The 18,381-nt window shown below is 42.6% G+C and overlaps 1 protein-coding gene across 1 annotated transcript in view; it reads left to right on the top strand.

The window, feature by feature from the left end:
- The first annotated feature begins 7,494 nt into the window (after window positions 1-7,494).
- Window positions 7,495-18,381, top strand: part of trpm4a (transient receptor potential cation channel, subfamily M, member 4a) — a 46,259-nt gene continuing 35,372 nt past the window's right edge. Inside the window, exons 1-2 of the mRNA XM_022210090.2 lie at window positions 7,495-7,758; window positions 15,464-15,525. Of these exons, the coding sequence (XP_022065782.2) occupies window positions 7,510-7,758; window positions 15,464-15,525 (311 nt within the window). The 5' untranslated portion in view covers window positions 7,495-7,509. The remainder of the gene's footprint in view (window positions 7,759-15,463; window positions 15,526-18,381) is intronic.

Below are 18,381 nucleotides of genomic sequence, written 5' to 3'. Positions count from 1 at the left end.
TGGTTATTAAGAGCTTTATATGTCAGAAGAAGGATTTTAAATTCTATTCTGGATTTAACAGGAAGCCAGTGAAGAGAAGCAAGTATAGGGGAAATATGATCTCTTTTGCTAACTCCTGTCAGTACTCTCGCAGCAGCGTTTTGGATCAACTGTAGATGTTTGAGAGAACTATTTGGACAGCCTGATAATTTAGCAACCAAGGCATCTGTCTTTAGGTCCGTTTGTTGCTTGAGCTGACGCCATCGCCCAAATGACTCGCCAATAATCACTTTTGTTTTTGCATTCTCGTTTTTGCGATCCAGTTGTCTTTTATTTTCTCTGACCTCAAAAAATGCCTTTCTTTTACGGCTGGGTCCCCCTGGATCTTTATCTGCCATTATGTAAAAAAAGATGAGCAAAACAAGTCTCCAGCTAACTATGAAGCTATACCAAAGCAACACATACAGAAAACATGTAAGTCCAAGGCGTACGTAATCTACGTAACTAGGCCTGAGCCGGAAGATCTTTGATTGACAGGAAAGGGAGCAAACCAAACGCCTCGGTCCGAGCGCGTTGATTGGCTGATGTTTTTCAGGTCCTGCCATGTCCACAGTTATTTTTTTATTATTCTTTTAGAGACCATACATACAAGTCCACTAAAGGTCAGTATATTCATTTTATGTGAATCAGACAAATTAAACAAAAAAAAACATCCTCCATAATGCCTTTAAAAGGTGTTTTTCTCCCTCTGTCACCTTAGGGCTGCTCTGGGGGTTCATCTGGGTTCTGGAAAGCGTCTTGAGACAATTTGACCCGTCAATCAATCAAGTGCCACGCCATTCAGCGTAGGCGATCATTTCTCTCCAGCTCCCCCGATCTTTTGCCCTCTGAATTGTGACTGTTATTGTTCCATGTGCAGCCATGATGTAGGTCCACCTATCATTTTCATTCTCTGTCTGCCTCGTCCTCTCTTCCCATTTATTTTTCCAGCTGTAACGATATATTCCAGGGTCTCCTTCCTTAAGATGTGTCCAAAAAATGTTGCTTGCCGTTTCCTAATTTTGTTCAGTAGTGTGTAATTTGTGTTTAGTGTTTTTAAAACATCTTCATTATTTATTGTCCATGTAAGATATACGCAGCATACGTCTGTTAAACCACGTCTCTGCTGCAGTGATTTTGTTCGACATTTTGTTAGTTAAGTTCCAAAATTAATATTCGTACATCAGAACTGGTAGGATATAAGAGCTGAGAGTCTTCATACAGAATACCAATTGCTGTTTTCTTATTTGTCAGTATATTTTTCATTTTTGTAAATGCTGTTCTTGCCATTGCTACTCTACATTTGATGTCTGTTTCACATCTTGACCTGTAGATGGCGCTATATAAATAAAGTGGAACTGAATGAACACAGACTTGACTGCAGCATACAATCACAGTTTAATAGAAATACTTTAGAAGAGCCTCAGAATTCTCCTGGAACATCTAGTAGAAGAACCTGGATGCTGTGGAAGTCCAAAGCTGCTGGTGGCACCAAAACTGTTATGTCCACTGCCTCTAATGCATGTCGTGGCAGTTTCTCTCTCTCTCTCTCCAGGTGGGTGGAGCTTGGTGTGTGATGTGGTGAGTAGGTGTTGCCTATTAATAATCAGGCAGGTGGAAGCAATCTGATCATCCACCTCTACCTCATCATATAAGCGGGTCATTCCATCACTCATCTCCAGACCGTTGAACAGCCCAGTCAGTGTTTCACTCCTGGTTTTCTGTTCAGCTCCTCTGTTTTGGCCAGACTAACTTTGTTCTGTAGTTTGGATTCCACCTGCCTGCTGTCCAGCTTACCTCCTGCACTCTCACCCGATTCTGGATCCCTCCTAGAAGATGCTCTTCTCCACACACCACCTGCTCATCCCTACCTCCATTCCACCACACACCATCTCCCTACCTGGATGCTTTCAGCCGGCTTCACCTGCAGTCCGTTCTCCACTCCGGAGCCCAGTCTACCTTAGCTTCTATCTGTAGCCTCATGGTTAGTCACTAGCTTCTGTTTGTACTAGGACTCTGTGCCTTCTGTAGAATTGTGTTAGCATTAATGGTAACAGGCTGTTATTCATGGAGTTAATAGTTTGCTCTTCTGTCACTGTCTTACAGTATTTGGGTTAGTATTTTGTTTAATTTTGTGTACACTCACCATTTGATTCAGCTTTCCTGTTATGGTATTCAGGTTAGTACGTTGTTTTCTTGTCTTTTCCAGTTCTGGGCTTAGTTGCTGTTAGACCTCCAGCCCTTCAGGGGTTCTCCAGAGTTCTGTGCTTCCTGTTCTGCTTGTGCAGATTCCTGTATAACAATTTCATTGTTTGTAATAAATCATTATTGCTGAAACTGTCAAGGAGGGTGGTGTTTAGAACCCAAAAGCAGGCACGCAGACAGGCGGATACGAAAACCAAGGATTTAATGTAAGAACAGAAAACACTCCGCACGGGAGGCACAGAAAACAACAGAACGGGGAATTAAACTAAACTAAAGGTGACGGACCAGGTGGCCGTGATGGGGGTTAATAAACTAAACGGGAAGGGGTGACTCACGTTGTCCAGGGGAGTCGGGAGCCGAGGCAGGGACGGAGCTGGTGGTGGGGTAGTGGCAGGGACAGCGGGGTAGGGAGAACCAGAGCAGACGCTGAAGTCCAGGGCCGGTGGGGAAACCAGAGCCTTCAGCAGACGGATGTGACGCTTGGCAGAGAACCGCAGGCAATGACCCAGCACAGAGCAGTGGTGAGAGTCTGGCTTTATACGCCGCTGATTCATGATTACGAGCACCTGAGCTCCTTTGCAGCTGCTTGTAATCAGCCGGGGCAGATCACAGGAGAGGGAGGGGCCATGACAGAAACTCTCAATTGCTGTCTTCATTCTTCATTGCCTGCAGTTGAGTCTCTGTATTGGGAACATAACAAAAACTAAAGATGAAAGATGTTTAGTTCCTGGAGGTTAAATGGAGCTGGTTTGTAGCTCCGCCTCCAGAGAATCACATGACCTCAAACTGTGGTTATTGTTGGAACAAACAGGAAGCAGCTTTCCTGAGTTATCTAGATCCTGTTTCCTGTACAGTCTGTGATCTGCAAGAACACACACACACACACACACACACACACACACACACACACACACACACACACACACACACACACAGGGCTGTAAACAACATTGGTTCCTCCAGAGTTAAACTGGTCTAAATGTTAATGACTGGTTTCATGTCTAACTTGGACTTGGAGACTCAGACATGAAGCAGAAGAACCTGGCCTGATCCTCGATGCTCTGATCTTGTAGCTTCTCAGTCACATCTGATCAGAACAGGTCAAAAGTCACCAATCAAGGATCAATAAGAAGCTTTAGACACCATGAACTCTGTAAAGAGTTAAAACTAATGAAGTACCTCCTGTTCTCTCCACCTCAGAGCTCCAATCAGTTTTTCTCTGATCAAGGATTCGTTGATGGAAAACCTGTGAGAGTTTGTATTCCTTGTGTTTAATAAATGACACCAGCGTGCACGTTAACCTTCTCCGTGCACGGCGCTCATCTGTTGAACCGACTCTGATCCTGGAAAGCAGCTGTGACTAAATTAAAACAAACATTCAGGAAGCTGTTTTGTTCTGAAGGCCTGTGATGCTGGATTCATTATAAATTATCATTATTATTATTATCATCATTCAGAGTTCTTCCTGCTGTAAGGACTAACAGAGGACTTCTCCATGGACAGAGGAAATATTTTCCTTTGGTCTGAACATTTGAAACAGAAGCTGCTGACACTGACAGCAGGAAACATTATACATATATATGTATATATATATATATATATATATACATATATATACATATATATATGGCATGCCGTTTAGGAAATTATATATATAATGAAAGTTGATATGGGATGTGTGTGCATCTATGCAGCCAATCACACTGGGAAATCCTAAAAGAAATTAAAATAACTAATCCCAGTCTGAGGCTGCAGCACAATGTCATTAACAGAATATGATTTAAAATGAATTTAACAGATCTCTGCATCATTCACCTGCAATCCTGTGGAACTTTTCCTTGATGTTCTGACAGGTTTGTGTCCACAATGATGGTAAAAGTCGTTTCAGAGCCAGGAAAACTTTTCTGACTGTCCTCCATACAGTTGTCTTACTCTGCATCTCCGACATCATATAAAAACTTTCATTTGCAAAGAACCGCAGCAACACACAATATCTGCTGGATGTGAGAGCATGACTGGTTGGTAATGTAAATGTAAGGACGGATTAGGTTGTTGATGTAGATTATGGACTTGAAACGATTACGAAACGGTACCGCTCAAACCGATAATTTTCCGGAAATGTGAGAACATTTATGCTCGGTCTGATAACAATCTACCGACGAATATTTAATGATCTGTGCAGTAATGCTGCTCCTTTATCCACTGGATCGTTAATAAAAGCTGTTCTACGCCAAAACTCGCTCGCTTACTGACTGAATGAATGAGGAAATGAAACAGCGTGTGGCTGAAAGAGGGCGGAGACGGAGAGAAACTGGAGGTTTTCTCAGATAAACCTGCTGGTGACCAGGTTAGAGTCATAGAGTCTGTTACTGCGGTAACTGACCGAGAGTTGAAGTTACCCCTCTTTGTGAAGGGAGTGTCTACAGATACGGACCCGTACCCGTACCCTGTGGCCTACGGATACGGCACTTTCCCTTCTCATAAATATTAATGAGCCGGCTGATGAACGCGCTTCGTGATTGGCTGGTAATCCGACGGACATAATTATTAATGAGCCGGCGACGCTGATGAAGGCGCTTCCGTGATTCGAGGTGAATCTGCGGAATGAATGGCGGAACTAACAGCCAGCAAACTACAAGTATTTTTTTACCTTCAAAAGTAGCGACAGACTATTACATATTAACAACCTAAACAAAACCCTGACGTATTTTCTACGTCTGTCAACACAGACACTGTCACAGTCACTTTAATGTTAGCGGACTCTGTTGAATGGCTAAGTTACATCACCACAAACAAATCTCACAATATCACAGTAAATCGAGTTTGTGGGTTTTTTTAATTCATGCCGAATTAAAGAGCTGCTCCTCACCATTCACGAGTGTTTGTTTCATATTCGACATCCTTAACTTTATCTTGTAAATTAGCGTCCGAAATTAAATGGGAACATTTGCAATGGAGTTCGTCAGCCGCTTCCACCACTGAACGCGGTAAACTAATTAATAGGAACTGGACTTCAAACAATTTAGACACGGCGTCTAAAAGCGTAAAAACTACAGTGTCTACGTAAAGTGTGAGAGGAGACGGTGTATTTTTGGTTAAATTATACAATGTTCGCCGTCAAAGTCATTCATATAAACTGCCTGTAATGTGCAGCAAATAGTAGTTAACCATCGCCAGCTCTTCAGTGACCTTAACGGGTCCGTACCTCTAGTACAGATGCTACAGGTACGGGTCCGTACCTCTAGCATCAACCCTTTGTGAAACAGGCTAGAGTTACCCCTCTGTCTCAGGGTTAAGTTACCTCGCTTTGTGAAACGGAGAACTCTGAGTTTCCTTCATTTCAGGGTTAAGAAACTCAGAGTTATCACTATACCTGCTTCATGAAACAGACCCCAGGGCTGGTCCATGGCTGGACTCTCCTCTCTGTGGTTCCCTCAAGGTAGAACAAGTTACCAGAATAAAAAAAACAGCTCTTCACTGAACCTCTGCACTTGACAGACTGCAAAAAAAAGAAAAAAAAAGGTATTATTTATCTTTTTTCTTCTGCCTGCGCTGCCTGTAGACACCACAGTCTGGTTATCACACCTGAATTTGTTTTATGACACTAACCCATGCACTTGGGTTATGAGTTTCGCTCATAGACAAACAAATGTACAAATGCATGTGTTGTCTATAACAACTTAGTTAACCATCTGATGCTGTCTGTGTCACATAGCCACAAAGATATTCAATGAATATATTTGTAAAGGATGAACTAAGTGCATTATTGATATAAGTCAACCAATCGGTTGGTATGAATACGCAAATTAGCCTGTTTAAAGATATGAATATGGTAATACACATGCACCAAGGTCACAAGTGACCAGTTATTGACCAAAAGTGGCCATAATATGAATCCCATGGCCTGAGAAATTAGATTAATTGGCAAAAATTAATTTATCTATTTAATTGTACAAACTATGCTAATTATCTCATTAAATATGCAAGATACAGTTTGGCCCCAAGGCTAATTGGATTCTACGGAAAAAATTACATAAGAACCCGCCAAGTAACTTTTGACACCCCCTTCATAAGTTCTTTATAGGATCTACCTTGTCTATCATTTTAGGGTTAACAAACTCAGAGTTTTCACTAAACCTGCTTCGTGAAACAGGCCCTAAGTACCTAACCTGGCAATAGCCAGATTAATAATTGTGTAGTACTTGATAGTACTCCACAATATCAATCTGGGACCGCTCCATGTAAATCCGTTCGGAGGAAAGAGGCACGGATTGGACAATGCAACAGTATGTCCCGCCTCTGACAGGTTTGTTTTTAGCCAATCGCGGGATCTTCACAACGAGCGGAGCCAATTGGTAGATTAAACTCTGACCAAAACCCGTAGGTAAAAAAGCACAAACATCTTTACCTTCCAGAAATGCACAAAGCGCCTCTCGTTGTTCTTCCTTCAAAGAAGCGATAGGAGATTCAGCTAAAACTGACTTAATAGCAGCATCTACACGATCGTTGTCCTCCGTTGCCGTGTTTGTTTTGATCTACTGGCGTTTGGTGTCGTCTTCACACCCGGATATCCCGCCCCACACACGAATACTGCTGCGTGATTGGCCCGTGCCAACTTGGTGCTGTACGAAAAGTGAAGGCGGGAGCGGAGCAAGATGCTTTCTTGAGAGATTTGTGAGCTCACAAATATCGCGAGAAATCAACTTGCTGGCAAAGTTACGAAGTTCCATCTTCTACTGAAACAACAGGAAATGCTGTCTTTTCAAAATAATCACCAGATGTCTAATAAAGATATTGTGATATAACCCTAGTTTAAATAAAATGTTTAGTAGCAAGAAAACGTAACATGATTTAGTTCCTGAACTAATCATTAGATCCTTTCATCTGTTAGAACCTTTAACCTCTTAGAACCTGTAATCTGTTAGAACCTTTAATTTGTTCAAACTTTTAATCTGTTAGAACCTTTAATTTGTTCTAATTTTTAATCTGTTAGAACCTTTCACCTGATAGAACCTTTAACCTCTTAGAACCTTTAATCTGTTAGAACTTTTAATCTGGTAGAACCTTGAACCTGTTAGACCCTTTAGAACTTTTAATCTGTTCAAACATTTAATCTGTTCAAACTTTTAACCTCTTAGAACCTTTAATCTGGTAGAACCTTTCACCTGATAGAACCTTCAGTCTATCACAGGTTCGCCTGGTAACGGTCCATCAGACAACCAGACTCACATTCACACCTGCAGATGTTTAGAACCTCCAGCAGGGTCTGTGGACTGCAGGAGGAACATGGAGAATCCGGTCAGAACCAGCAGGGAGAACATGGAACCTCCACACAGAAACAGCCGCTGTGAGAACCACTGGGCGGGTCTGTGGGCTCCTCCGGGGGGCGGTCCGGCCGTAGACCGGGTGGGAGGAGCCGCAGGACGCAGCAGCTCGGAGCTCCGGAGAGAAGACGCGGATCTCAGGATGTCGGAGCTGAGCAAAGACCGGGACGGAGGAGGAGGAAAGTCCGGCAACAAGAAGGAGAAGGACCAGGTAGGAGAACCTGGGGGGAACCTCGGCCCTGTTTCTGCAGAACTGTTCGGTTTGATTCGGTTCTCCAGATGTTTTTGTTGAGAATCTGAGCTTCACTCGGACCAGATCCTGGTCCAGAACTTCAGTCCGTCGGTTTTTATCTCAGCTTCAGATGAACTGAAGGGAAATATGGAAGAAAAAAAACAAACAACAGAAGGAAGTAAAAAAAAACTGACAGAGAACTTCAATCTGCTGCTGTCAGGTAGCTGGTATAGAACAGAACAGAATAGAATGGAACAGAATAGAAAAGAATAGAACAGAACAGAACAGAATAGAAAAAATCACACAGAAAAAAAGAACAGAACAGAACAGAACAGAATAGAACAGAACAGAACAGAATAGAACAGAACAGAACAGAACGGAATAGAACAGAACAGAACAGAACGGAATAGAACAGAACAGAACAGAACAGAATAGAACAGAACAGAACAGAATAGAAAAAAATCACACAGAAAAAAAGAACAGAACAGAATAGAACAGAACAGAACAGAACAGAACAGAATAGAAAAAAATCACACAGAAAAAAAAGAACAGAACAGAACAGAACAGAACAGAACGGAATAGAACAGAACAGAACAGAACAGAACAGAGTAGAACAGAACAGAACAGAACAGAACAGAACAGAACAGAGTAGAACAGAACAGAATAGAAAAAAATCACACAGAAAAAAAAAGAACGGAACGGAACAGAACAGAATAGAACGGAACGGAACGGAACAGAACAGAATAGAACAGAACAGAATAGAACGGAACGGAACGGAACGGAACAGAATAGAACAGAACAGAATAGAACGGAACGGAACAGAACGGAACAGAACAGAACAGAACAGAGTAGAACAGAACAGAACAGAACAGAACGGAATAGAACAGAACAGAACAGAGTAGAACAGAACAGAACAGAATAGAATAGAACAGAACAGAACAGAACAGAATGGAACAGAATAGAACAGAACAGAACAGAATAGAACAGAACAGAACAGAACAGAACAGAACAGAACAGAGTAGAACAGAACAGAACAGAATAGAACAGAACAGAACAGAACAGAATAGAACAGAACAGAAGAGAACAAAATAGAACAGAACAGAATAGAATAGAACAGAGTAGAATAGAATAGAACAGAACAGAACAGAACAGAATAGAATAGAACAGAATAGAATAGAATAGAACAGAACAGAACAGAATGGAACAGAACAGAATAGAAAAAAATCACACAGAAAAAAAAGAACAGAACAGAACGGAACACAATAGAACAGAACAGAATAGAACAGAACAGAACAGAACAGAATAGAACAGAACAGAACGGAATAGAATAGAATAGAACAGAACAGAACACAATAGAATAGAATAGAACAGAACAGAACAGAATAGAACAGAACAGAACAGAACAGAACAGAACAGAACAGAATAGAACAGAACAGAACAGAACAGAATAGAATGGAACAGAATAGAATAGAAAAAATCACACAGAAAAAAAAGAACGGAACGGAACAGAACGGAACAGAACAGAACAGAACAGAACAGAACAGAATAGAACGGAACGGAACGGAACAGAACGGAACAGAATAGAACAGAACAGAACAGAACAGAACAGAACAGAATGGAACAGAATAGAACAGAACAGAACAGAATAGAATAGAATAGAACAGAACAGAACAGAACAGAATAGAACAGAACAGAACGGAACAGAACGGAAGAGAACAGAAGAGAAGAGAACAGAATAGAATAGAATAGAATAGAACAGAATAGAATAGAATAGAATAGAACAGAACAGAACAGAAGAGAACAGAACGGAACAGAACAGAAGAGAAGAGAACAGAACAGAACAGAATAGAACAGAACAGAACAGAACAGAAGAGAATAGAATGGAACAGAACAGAATAGAATAGAACAGAACAGAACGGAACAGAACGGAACAGAACAGAAGAGAACAGAACAGAAGAGAACAGAATGGAACAGAACAGAACAGAATAGAAAAAAATCACACAGAAAAAAAAAGAACAGAACGGAACGGAACGGAACGGAATAGAACAGAACAGAAGAGAACAGAATAGAACAGAACAGAATAGAACAGAACAGAACAGAATAGAACAGAACAGAACAGAACAGAATAGAATAGAACAGAACAGAACGGAACAGAACGGAACAGAACAGAAGAGAACAGAACAGAAGAGAACAGAATAGAATAGAACAGAATAGAATAGAATAGAATAGAACAGAATAGAATAGAATAGAATAGAATAGAATAGAATGGAACGGAACGGAACAGAATAGAACAGAATAGAATAGAATAGAACAGAACAGAACAGAACAGAACAGAACAGAACAGAACAGAATAGAATAGAATAGAACAGAACAGAATAGAATGGAACAGAATAGAATAGAAAAAAATCACACAGAAAAAAAAGAACGGAACGGAATGGAACAGAACAGAACAGAACAGAACAGAATAGAACGGAACGGAACGGAACAGAACGGAACAGAATAGAACAGAACAGAACAGAACAGAACAGAATAGAATAGAACAGAACAGGACAGAATGGAACAGAATAGAACAGAACAGAACAGAATAGAATAGAATAGAACAGAACAGAACAGAACAGAATAGAACAGAACAGAACGGAAGAGAACAGAAGAGAAGAGAACAGAATAGAATAGAATAGAACAGAATAGAATAGAATAGAATAGAATAGAACAGAACAGAAGAGAACAGAACAGAATAGAACAGAACAGAACAGAAGAGAATAGAAAAAAATCACACAGAAAAAAAAGAACAGAACGGAACGGAACGGAATAGAACAGAACAGAAGAGAACAGAATAGAACAGAACAGAATAGAACAGAACAGAACAGAATAGAACAGAACAGAACAGAATAGAATAGAACAGAACAGAACGGAACAGAACGGAACAGAACAGAAGAGAACAGAACAGAAGAGAACAGAATAGAATAGAACAGAATAGAATAGAATAGAATAGAACAGAATAGAATAGAATAGAATAGAACGGAACGGAACAGAATAGAACAGAATAGAATAGAATAGAATAGAACAGAACAGAACAGAACAGAACAGAACAGAACAGAATAGAATAGAATAGAATAGAGCCCCGCTCTAGATCTAAGTTTCATCCGCAGGTATGAAGTACAGGAATGTGGATCAGAGCTTAATAAAACCAATAATTATTATAATAATGATTAATATTAATCCAGCTGTAGTGAATCAAAAAGTGGAAAAACACTCACAAAATAATCACATTTATGATTAAAGTGGTGAAAATAAACTAAGTTGGTGAGTTCTGACAGTCAGATGACCAGCAGGATGAATGTTCTGGTAAAACAGCCGTCTGTCCTGAAGTCAGGAAAGCTGAAGGTTTCTGCTGCGCTGCTTGGAAAGACCTTCAGGCCTCCTGACTGTTTGTTGTTGGTGATTCTTGTTATTCCCGGCTGGGTTCGGCTTTAAACTCTGTTTTCATGATAACAAACGGAGCTGGGTAGCGGCTCTTCTCCAGAATAATTTCAGTGTCCTACAGGAGGAACTAAAACCCTTTCACTGTATTTAGTGGTTTAGAGTCACAGCAGCTGCACTCACTAGTCCTGGTTTCAGATGTTTCCAGGCTGAAGCCTGTAGATCTGTTCTGCTGTTGTTCTGAATAAAACACAGCAGGAAAAACACAGGATGTAAAAACAATTGTGTTCTGTTGATCAGGTTGCTCACATCCTAAAGGAGAATTATCCTCAGAACTAAATATGTGGAGGGAAAAATGTCTGAGTGGTGAGAAAACAAAGACAGAGGAGAAACATCTCAGTTCTCTTCATCTTTCTCCTCCTAACTCTAACTACTGATTACCAGCCTTAGTCCTGAACTAGCCTGAAGCTTTAGCTAAACCTGAAGCTGAAGCTAAACCAACAATAAACCGTCTCTTCGTGCTGACATGTCGGGATTTATGGTTTTAAGGACTGAACTGGTTATTGGGAATATTGGGATTAATAGGAATATGGGGATTAGATCCATTGAAGGAACAAATCCAACTGTGAGGTTCTGGTTGAAGTTTATACCCAGAATCAGAAGACAGACAGGAATTTGGTCAGAAGGTGCATTTGTTTAAACTGCAGTCAGAAAATTCAGTGGAGGCTGATGACTGGTTGGTTTGGTGGAGGACAACTGGAGGGCGGTATGGAGTCAGAAGGTAGAGCTGAAGAACATAGAACACTGGAGCTCAGGGGACTGAGTTAGAAGAAGACTGGATGATCTAACCAGGAGGATCTAACCAGGTGGTCAGTAAAGTGGGGATCTAGTCTCTCCAGGAGGTTTCTGTTGTTGCATCAAAGGAGTGAGAGCGACAGGAGGTTCTTCTCTAAGTTATTTTGACCTTCATAAAGTCTATCAGTGTTAAATTACCTCATTGGCGGTTTGTAGAAGCTGACTGAGATCCAGGCTTAGTCTCAGTGTCTGCAGGTGATCGTAGTGATGTTCTTCATTCTTTATTACTGAGACACAAGGTCAGTTTAAATTAAAGGTCTGATGAAACCCAGAGAAGTCACTGGAAAAAAAGTCAGACTAAATGAAAACTTCCTTCTTGGATCAGAAGCTTCATCTGAAGGTCCAGAGGAATGCTGGATGGGTTTTACTGCTGTCGTTGAAGCTTTTTCTTCTGCTCCACCAAATTATTTCTGCAGAATGTTGTTGTGAATCTAAAGCAAACTTCCTTGTAGCGACCAGACTGGTTGAACCAGTCTGGTTCTCTTTCACCTTCATCTGCTTCATGTGGCAACAAGTTTGAGGTTGAAGGAGCCAAAGAACGTTCTGAGATGTGAAGACAGATTACTAACCAACTGATTCCAGCCTGGAGTTGGTGTTTCCTGTGAACTCCTTTGTCGTGAAGCCCTCATGGCTCATTCCACACATTTATTTCATTTTTTCTTCACTTTCATCTTCAATCTGCTGCAGCTCTTGTTTCTAACAGCTGATGCTTTGCTGTTTCTTTAATCCTTTCAGGGTGATCAGAGGAAGTTTTCCCCAGCGGCTCTCATGAAACCATCACTCTGTAATCTAACATGAGTTCTTTCTTTGATGCTCTGAGGTTTTTGTAACTTTATTTAAAAGACAGAGTTTGGAACAGGAACAGACCAGGACAGAAACACTGAGAAGGAAAAGTTGTTTTGCAGAAAAGTAAAGTCTGTTGAAGGTCTGCAGAATAAGTCAAGATGGTTCTTCTCATAATGAAATGAATCTTCTTCTTGACGGGTGAATTTGTTCACTCAGACAGAGTCACCCCAATATTCATATCAGTTTATTTCTGTATTGTTGGGTTTCTGCAGATCTGCTTCCTGTCAGGGTTCAGGTTCCCCCTAGAGGAAGGCAGTTTAAACATTTAAACGAATCAGATTGTTTCAGAGATTAAATGTCTTCAAGAACTAAAGGAAGTCTGGTTGGTTCTGCTGAAGCCTGAAATGAACTCACAGAAAATCATAGTGTGAATTTTCTGCATGAAGCTAAATAGGATTTCTGAAAATGCAAACCAGAACTGCTTCGTGGTGTCTCTGAATCATAACCTCTGACAGGTGAAGTGAATCAAATGCTTTAAATCCGGCATTCTGCTGGGAAACTCTGCTTTCATTCACCTGAACTTCTGCAGGATTCAGGATCCTTCAGGTGGTTTTAATGTTCTGGTTGATCGGTGAAGTTCTGGAGGCAGACGTTTACAGTTTTTCTCAGTGCTTTGGTACATTTCTCCAATCATCCTCGACATTTGCAGAACAGGAAGTGCATTTCTCAAACAATTCGTACAAACAGTAAACCACCATGGATTACCTGTAAAATCCAGTCTCTGCTCTAAATCCTTAGCTCATCTCTCAAAAGTAAATACCTGTGTCAGTGAACATGTCAGGTCCATCAGAATGACCAGTCCTGGTGTCACTGTGTGGATCAGACAGTCAGACTGCTGAGTCATGTTGTCATTAAAACAGTGTTCTCTGGAGGGATGTTCTGATTAAACCATGGATAAAGTTCTGATGACAGTTATTGTAAATTGTAAGTTCCACCTTAGTGTATGTGAGAGATTGATTCTAAGAGACTGGACCAGATTCACCTAAGCCACATCACAAATATCTTCTCTTGCGATGCAGCATGGAAACATCCATCCGTCCTCTATACACCGCTTTATCCTCACTAGGGTCATGGGGGGTGCTGGAGTCTATCCCAGCTGACTCTGGTGAAGGCAGGGGACACCCTGGACAGGTCACCAGTCTGTCACAGGGCTACATATACAGACACACAATCACACTCACATTCACACCTACGGACAATTTAGAGTAACCAATTAACCTCAGCATGTTTTTGGACTGTGGGAGGAAGCCGGAGTACCCGGAGAAAACCCACGCATGCACAGGGAGAACATGCAAACTCCATGCAGAAAGATCCCAGGCCGGGATTTGAACCGGGGATCTTCTTGCTGCACGGCGAAAGTGCTAACCACTAGCCCACTGTGCAGCGTGAAAACAATCTTTTAGAATCTTATCCAGCCTCTGCACACATCTGCTGTGGTGCTTTCACACGCAAAAGTCCTCAGTGGGGTTAAGGAGTGGGGTGTAGGGTGAGAGGAACTCCATCAGCATCCTGTTGTGGCTCGCAGACCATCTGATGATGTTGGAGCGATGGAAACTAACATTGTCCCAAACTATCATGTAGTTTGGCAACTCGTCTCCAATCTGACCCCTCTGTTGTTCAGGGATGAGATCCCTGTAGAAAGAGGGCCTAACCCTACACTCTGTGTTGGATTGCCCAATAATAGCCCTCCATCCTCAGAGACAGCAGCAGCCATGGTTGTGTTCCCACCCCATCGGCCTGGCACGATTAGATTTAGAAAAACATCTAATGGAAATGTACAGAAACATCCTGACATTCTGACAGCCTGTTCAGCCATTCTGCAGGTAAAGACTGATGTGATGAACTAATGCTAAATGTTGGGGGGGGGGGGACTATTCAACAGAGACCCGTTAGAAAACATTTAGATCAGCAGGACAGAAGCAGCTGATAATGGAGGAAACAGCAGAGAATTGAACAGAATCATTTCATGGATGAACCAAAACATTTACAACTGGTTCAGAGAAATGAGAAACTGTTTTAGATGTGGACCAGCGACACGATGATGTGAAGATTGAAGAAGTAGTTTGGAGAATTTCAGTTCTGATCTGAGAAATGAACCAAAGTGACTGAGAAAAACTGTAATACTTGGTTGGTTTCTGGCAGCTCAACACTGGAACAGTAATTTTACAGTTTTCAGCAGATCTGTCACATGTAGATACAGGTCCTGGGAGCTGCTTTATGACAGTACAATCCTTCTGTTCCTCATGCAGACACAGTGCATAAAGAACATGCCAAGCAGAAAGCCTCGAGGCCAAAGGGAGAGGCAGCGACATACCAACACGCTTAATTAAAAACACATGCAGAAAGAAACACGTGCTTTCCAGCTCATGAAATGTAATAAATACTTCAGTTTATGACAACAACTGACAGCTCTGATGCACCGGTGAAAGACAAAGTGCTTCTGTGGCTGTAGCTGGAGTTTCATGTGAGAATATTTGGTTAAAAGACTGGAGACACTTTTTAAAAAAAACTGTTTCTAAATGTTAAGCATCATCAGACTGGTCTGGTGTTTTCTCCTCAACAGAGCTGGATTCCAAAGATCATCAAGAAGAGAGTGTGCACCACCTTTGTTGAAGACTCGTTCAGGTAATCTCTTCTTCTTCTGTGGATTCATGAAGTCCATCATCAGAGTATTTTAATGGTGTTCTCTAATTTAATGTTCTTCATCACAGTTTAGTTTTTAAACCAAGATATTCAGCTGTTGGTCCAAAGATGAAGGATTTAGAGCTGATTATTCTAAAGGAGAGACAGACAGGTGGACAGACAGACAGGTGGACAGATGGACAGGTGGACAGACAGACAGGTGGACATACAGACAGGTGGACGGACGGACAGGTGGACAGACGGACAGGTGGACGGACAGACAGGTGGACAGATGGACAGGTGGACATACAGACAGGTGGACAGACGGACAGGTGGACGGACAGACAGGTGGACATACAGACAGGTGGACAGACGGACAGGTGGACAGACGGACAGGTGGACGGACAGACAGGTGGACATACAGACAGGTGGACAGACGGACAGGTGGACAGACGGACAGGTGGACGGACAGACAGGTGGACATACAGACAGGTGGACAGACGGACAGGTGGACGGACGGACAGGTGGACGGATGGACAGGTGGACGGACGGACAGGTGACGGACGGACAGGTGGACAGATGGACAGGTGGACAGATGGACAGGTGGACGGACGGACAGGTGGACGGACGGACAGGTGGACGGACAGACAGGTGGACAGACAGACAGGTGGACAGATGGACAGGTGGACAGACGGACAGGTGGACAGACAGACAGGTGGACAGATGGACAGGTGGACGGACAGACAGGTGGACAGACGGACAGGTGGACAGACGGACAGGTGGACAGACGGACAGGTGGACAGACAGACAGGTGGACAGATGGACAGGTGGACAGATGGACAGGTGGACGGACAGACAGGTGGACGGACAGACAGGTGGACAGATGGACAGGTGGACAGATGGACAGGTGGACGGACAGACAGGTGGACAGATGGACAGGTGGACAGATGGACAGGTGGACAGATGGACAGGTGGACGGACAGACAGGTGGACGGACAGACAGGTGGACAGACAGACAGGTGGACAGATGGACAGGTGGACGGACAGACAGGTGGACGGACAGACAGGTGGACAGACAGACAGGTGGACAGATGGACAGGTGGACAGACAGACAGGTGGACAGATGGACAGGTGGACGGACAGACAGGTGGACGGACAGACAGGTGGACAGACAGACAGGTGGACAGATGGACAGGTGGACGGACAGACAGGTGGACGGACAGACAGGTGGACAGACAGACAGGTGGACAGATGGACAGGTGGACAGACAGACAGGTGGACAGATGGACAGGTGGACGGACAGACAGGTGGACGGACAGACAGGTGGACAGACAGACAGGTGGACAGATGGACAGGTGGACGGACAGACAGGTGGACGGACAGACAGGTGGACAGACAGACAGGTGGACAGACACACGCTGCTTTGGGACAACAGAAGACGTTTACTCTCCTCATCGCTGCATCAGTTCAGCTGCAGCATCACAAGAAATAACAATAAAAACTGTAGAATTCTGATCTTCATATTGGTGATATTCATATATTTAATATATTTTCATAGAAATCAGTTCATGTAGATAAAATCAGTTTCTCTTGTAGTCAGTTTGACATTAGAACTCTTATTTGTCTCTTTTTAATGGATGCTGTCCTGTCCTGCAGAGTTTCTATCAGTGTCTGGAGCTGCTACTCGTGAGGCTTTTAGGGAACATCTGTAAATTGGACTCTCTGTCCACAGGTTTAAAGACTAAATGGTGTCATGATGTGTTTTCTGAGATGACCTAAAATGAGGCTGTCATCAGAACTCTCAGAGCTGATTTAAACCTGTTTTAGATGTTTTAGACTTCCTGCAGTTATTTATCTGTTAAATTAATCAGTAACAGAACTCAGACTGAAGGAGCGTTAAATAATTCCAGGTTCCACATGAATGACTCCTGGTTTGTTTTCTGTCTTCTGAGGAGTCTCTGGTAGAAGGAAAATGGAGGACTGATGATCTGAAGGACTAGAATAGAGCGGTTTGTTTCCTACTCATGATCAGACCCCATAGAGGAGTTCTTATCTTCTGTGGAGGTCTTCAGAGTTTTAGGGTCTCAGACGTCCTCACCTGGGAATCCATCCTGGATGGATCTGAGCACAGTTTGTCTCCAGGTAGTGCTTCGACTCTCAGGTATTTCCTCTTCCTATTGGTCCCTCCAGGTCTGGTCTTAGTTTTGTTGTTTTGAGAGCTTCTCTAGCCAGAGGAGGTGTTAGCTCCTCCTGAGGACACCTGTGAGTTCTTCTCTGGTCCAATCCCACTGCAGAAGGTTTCTGGAGTCACTTCAGGACTCGGTCATGGTAGCGGCTCCTCTGGTCCAGAGCTGCTCCTGATGGTGTGTTCCAGAGTCCTGAACCCACCATGAAGTCTTCGTTCAGGCTGCTGATGGTCAGAACATCTTGGCCTCAGACTTTCCTTATTGTCCTGACTCACTCTCAGCCTCTACTTCTTCTATTTTCTGGACCATCTGTCCGTTCTGCTGCTAGCATGAAGAAACTTCACTGTTCTGGAGATCTTTATCTCAGAGGGTCACAGTCGGGTTCTTTTACTTTCATTTCCTATTCAGCTCTCACTATTCCAGATTTCCGATCATTGCTACGATCTGCCTTCCATAAATCAGCATCAGTCTGACAGGATTAGTCAAGAACTTACATCTGGAATAGTTCTGATGAGGCCACATCAGGATAAACAGCCAAACATCTGTAGAGAACATTTTAGGCATTCCTGCAGTCAAACATGACATCAGATTTAAATTACACACTGTTTCATCAGCAGCCGTGTTTGATCTATGAATGTTCTATAAATGTTCTGTGAATGTTCTATGAATGTTC

The sequence above is a fragment of the Acanthochromis polyacanthus genome, chromosome 21, assembly GCF_021347895.1.
Source record: "Acanthochromis polyacanthus isolate Apoly-LR-REF ecotype Palm Island chromosome 21, KAUST_Apoly_ChrSc, whole genome shotgun sequence".
In the NCBI taxonomy this organism is placed as follows: domain Eukaryota; kingdom Metazoa; phylum Chordata; class Actinopteri; family Pomacentridae; genus Acanthochromis; species Acanthochromis polyacanthus.
Note: the sequence above shows the minus strand (reverse complement) of the source record. Positions and strands in the feature narration are given on the sequence as shown.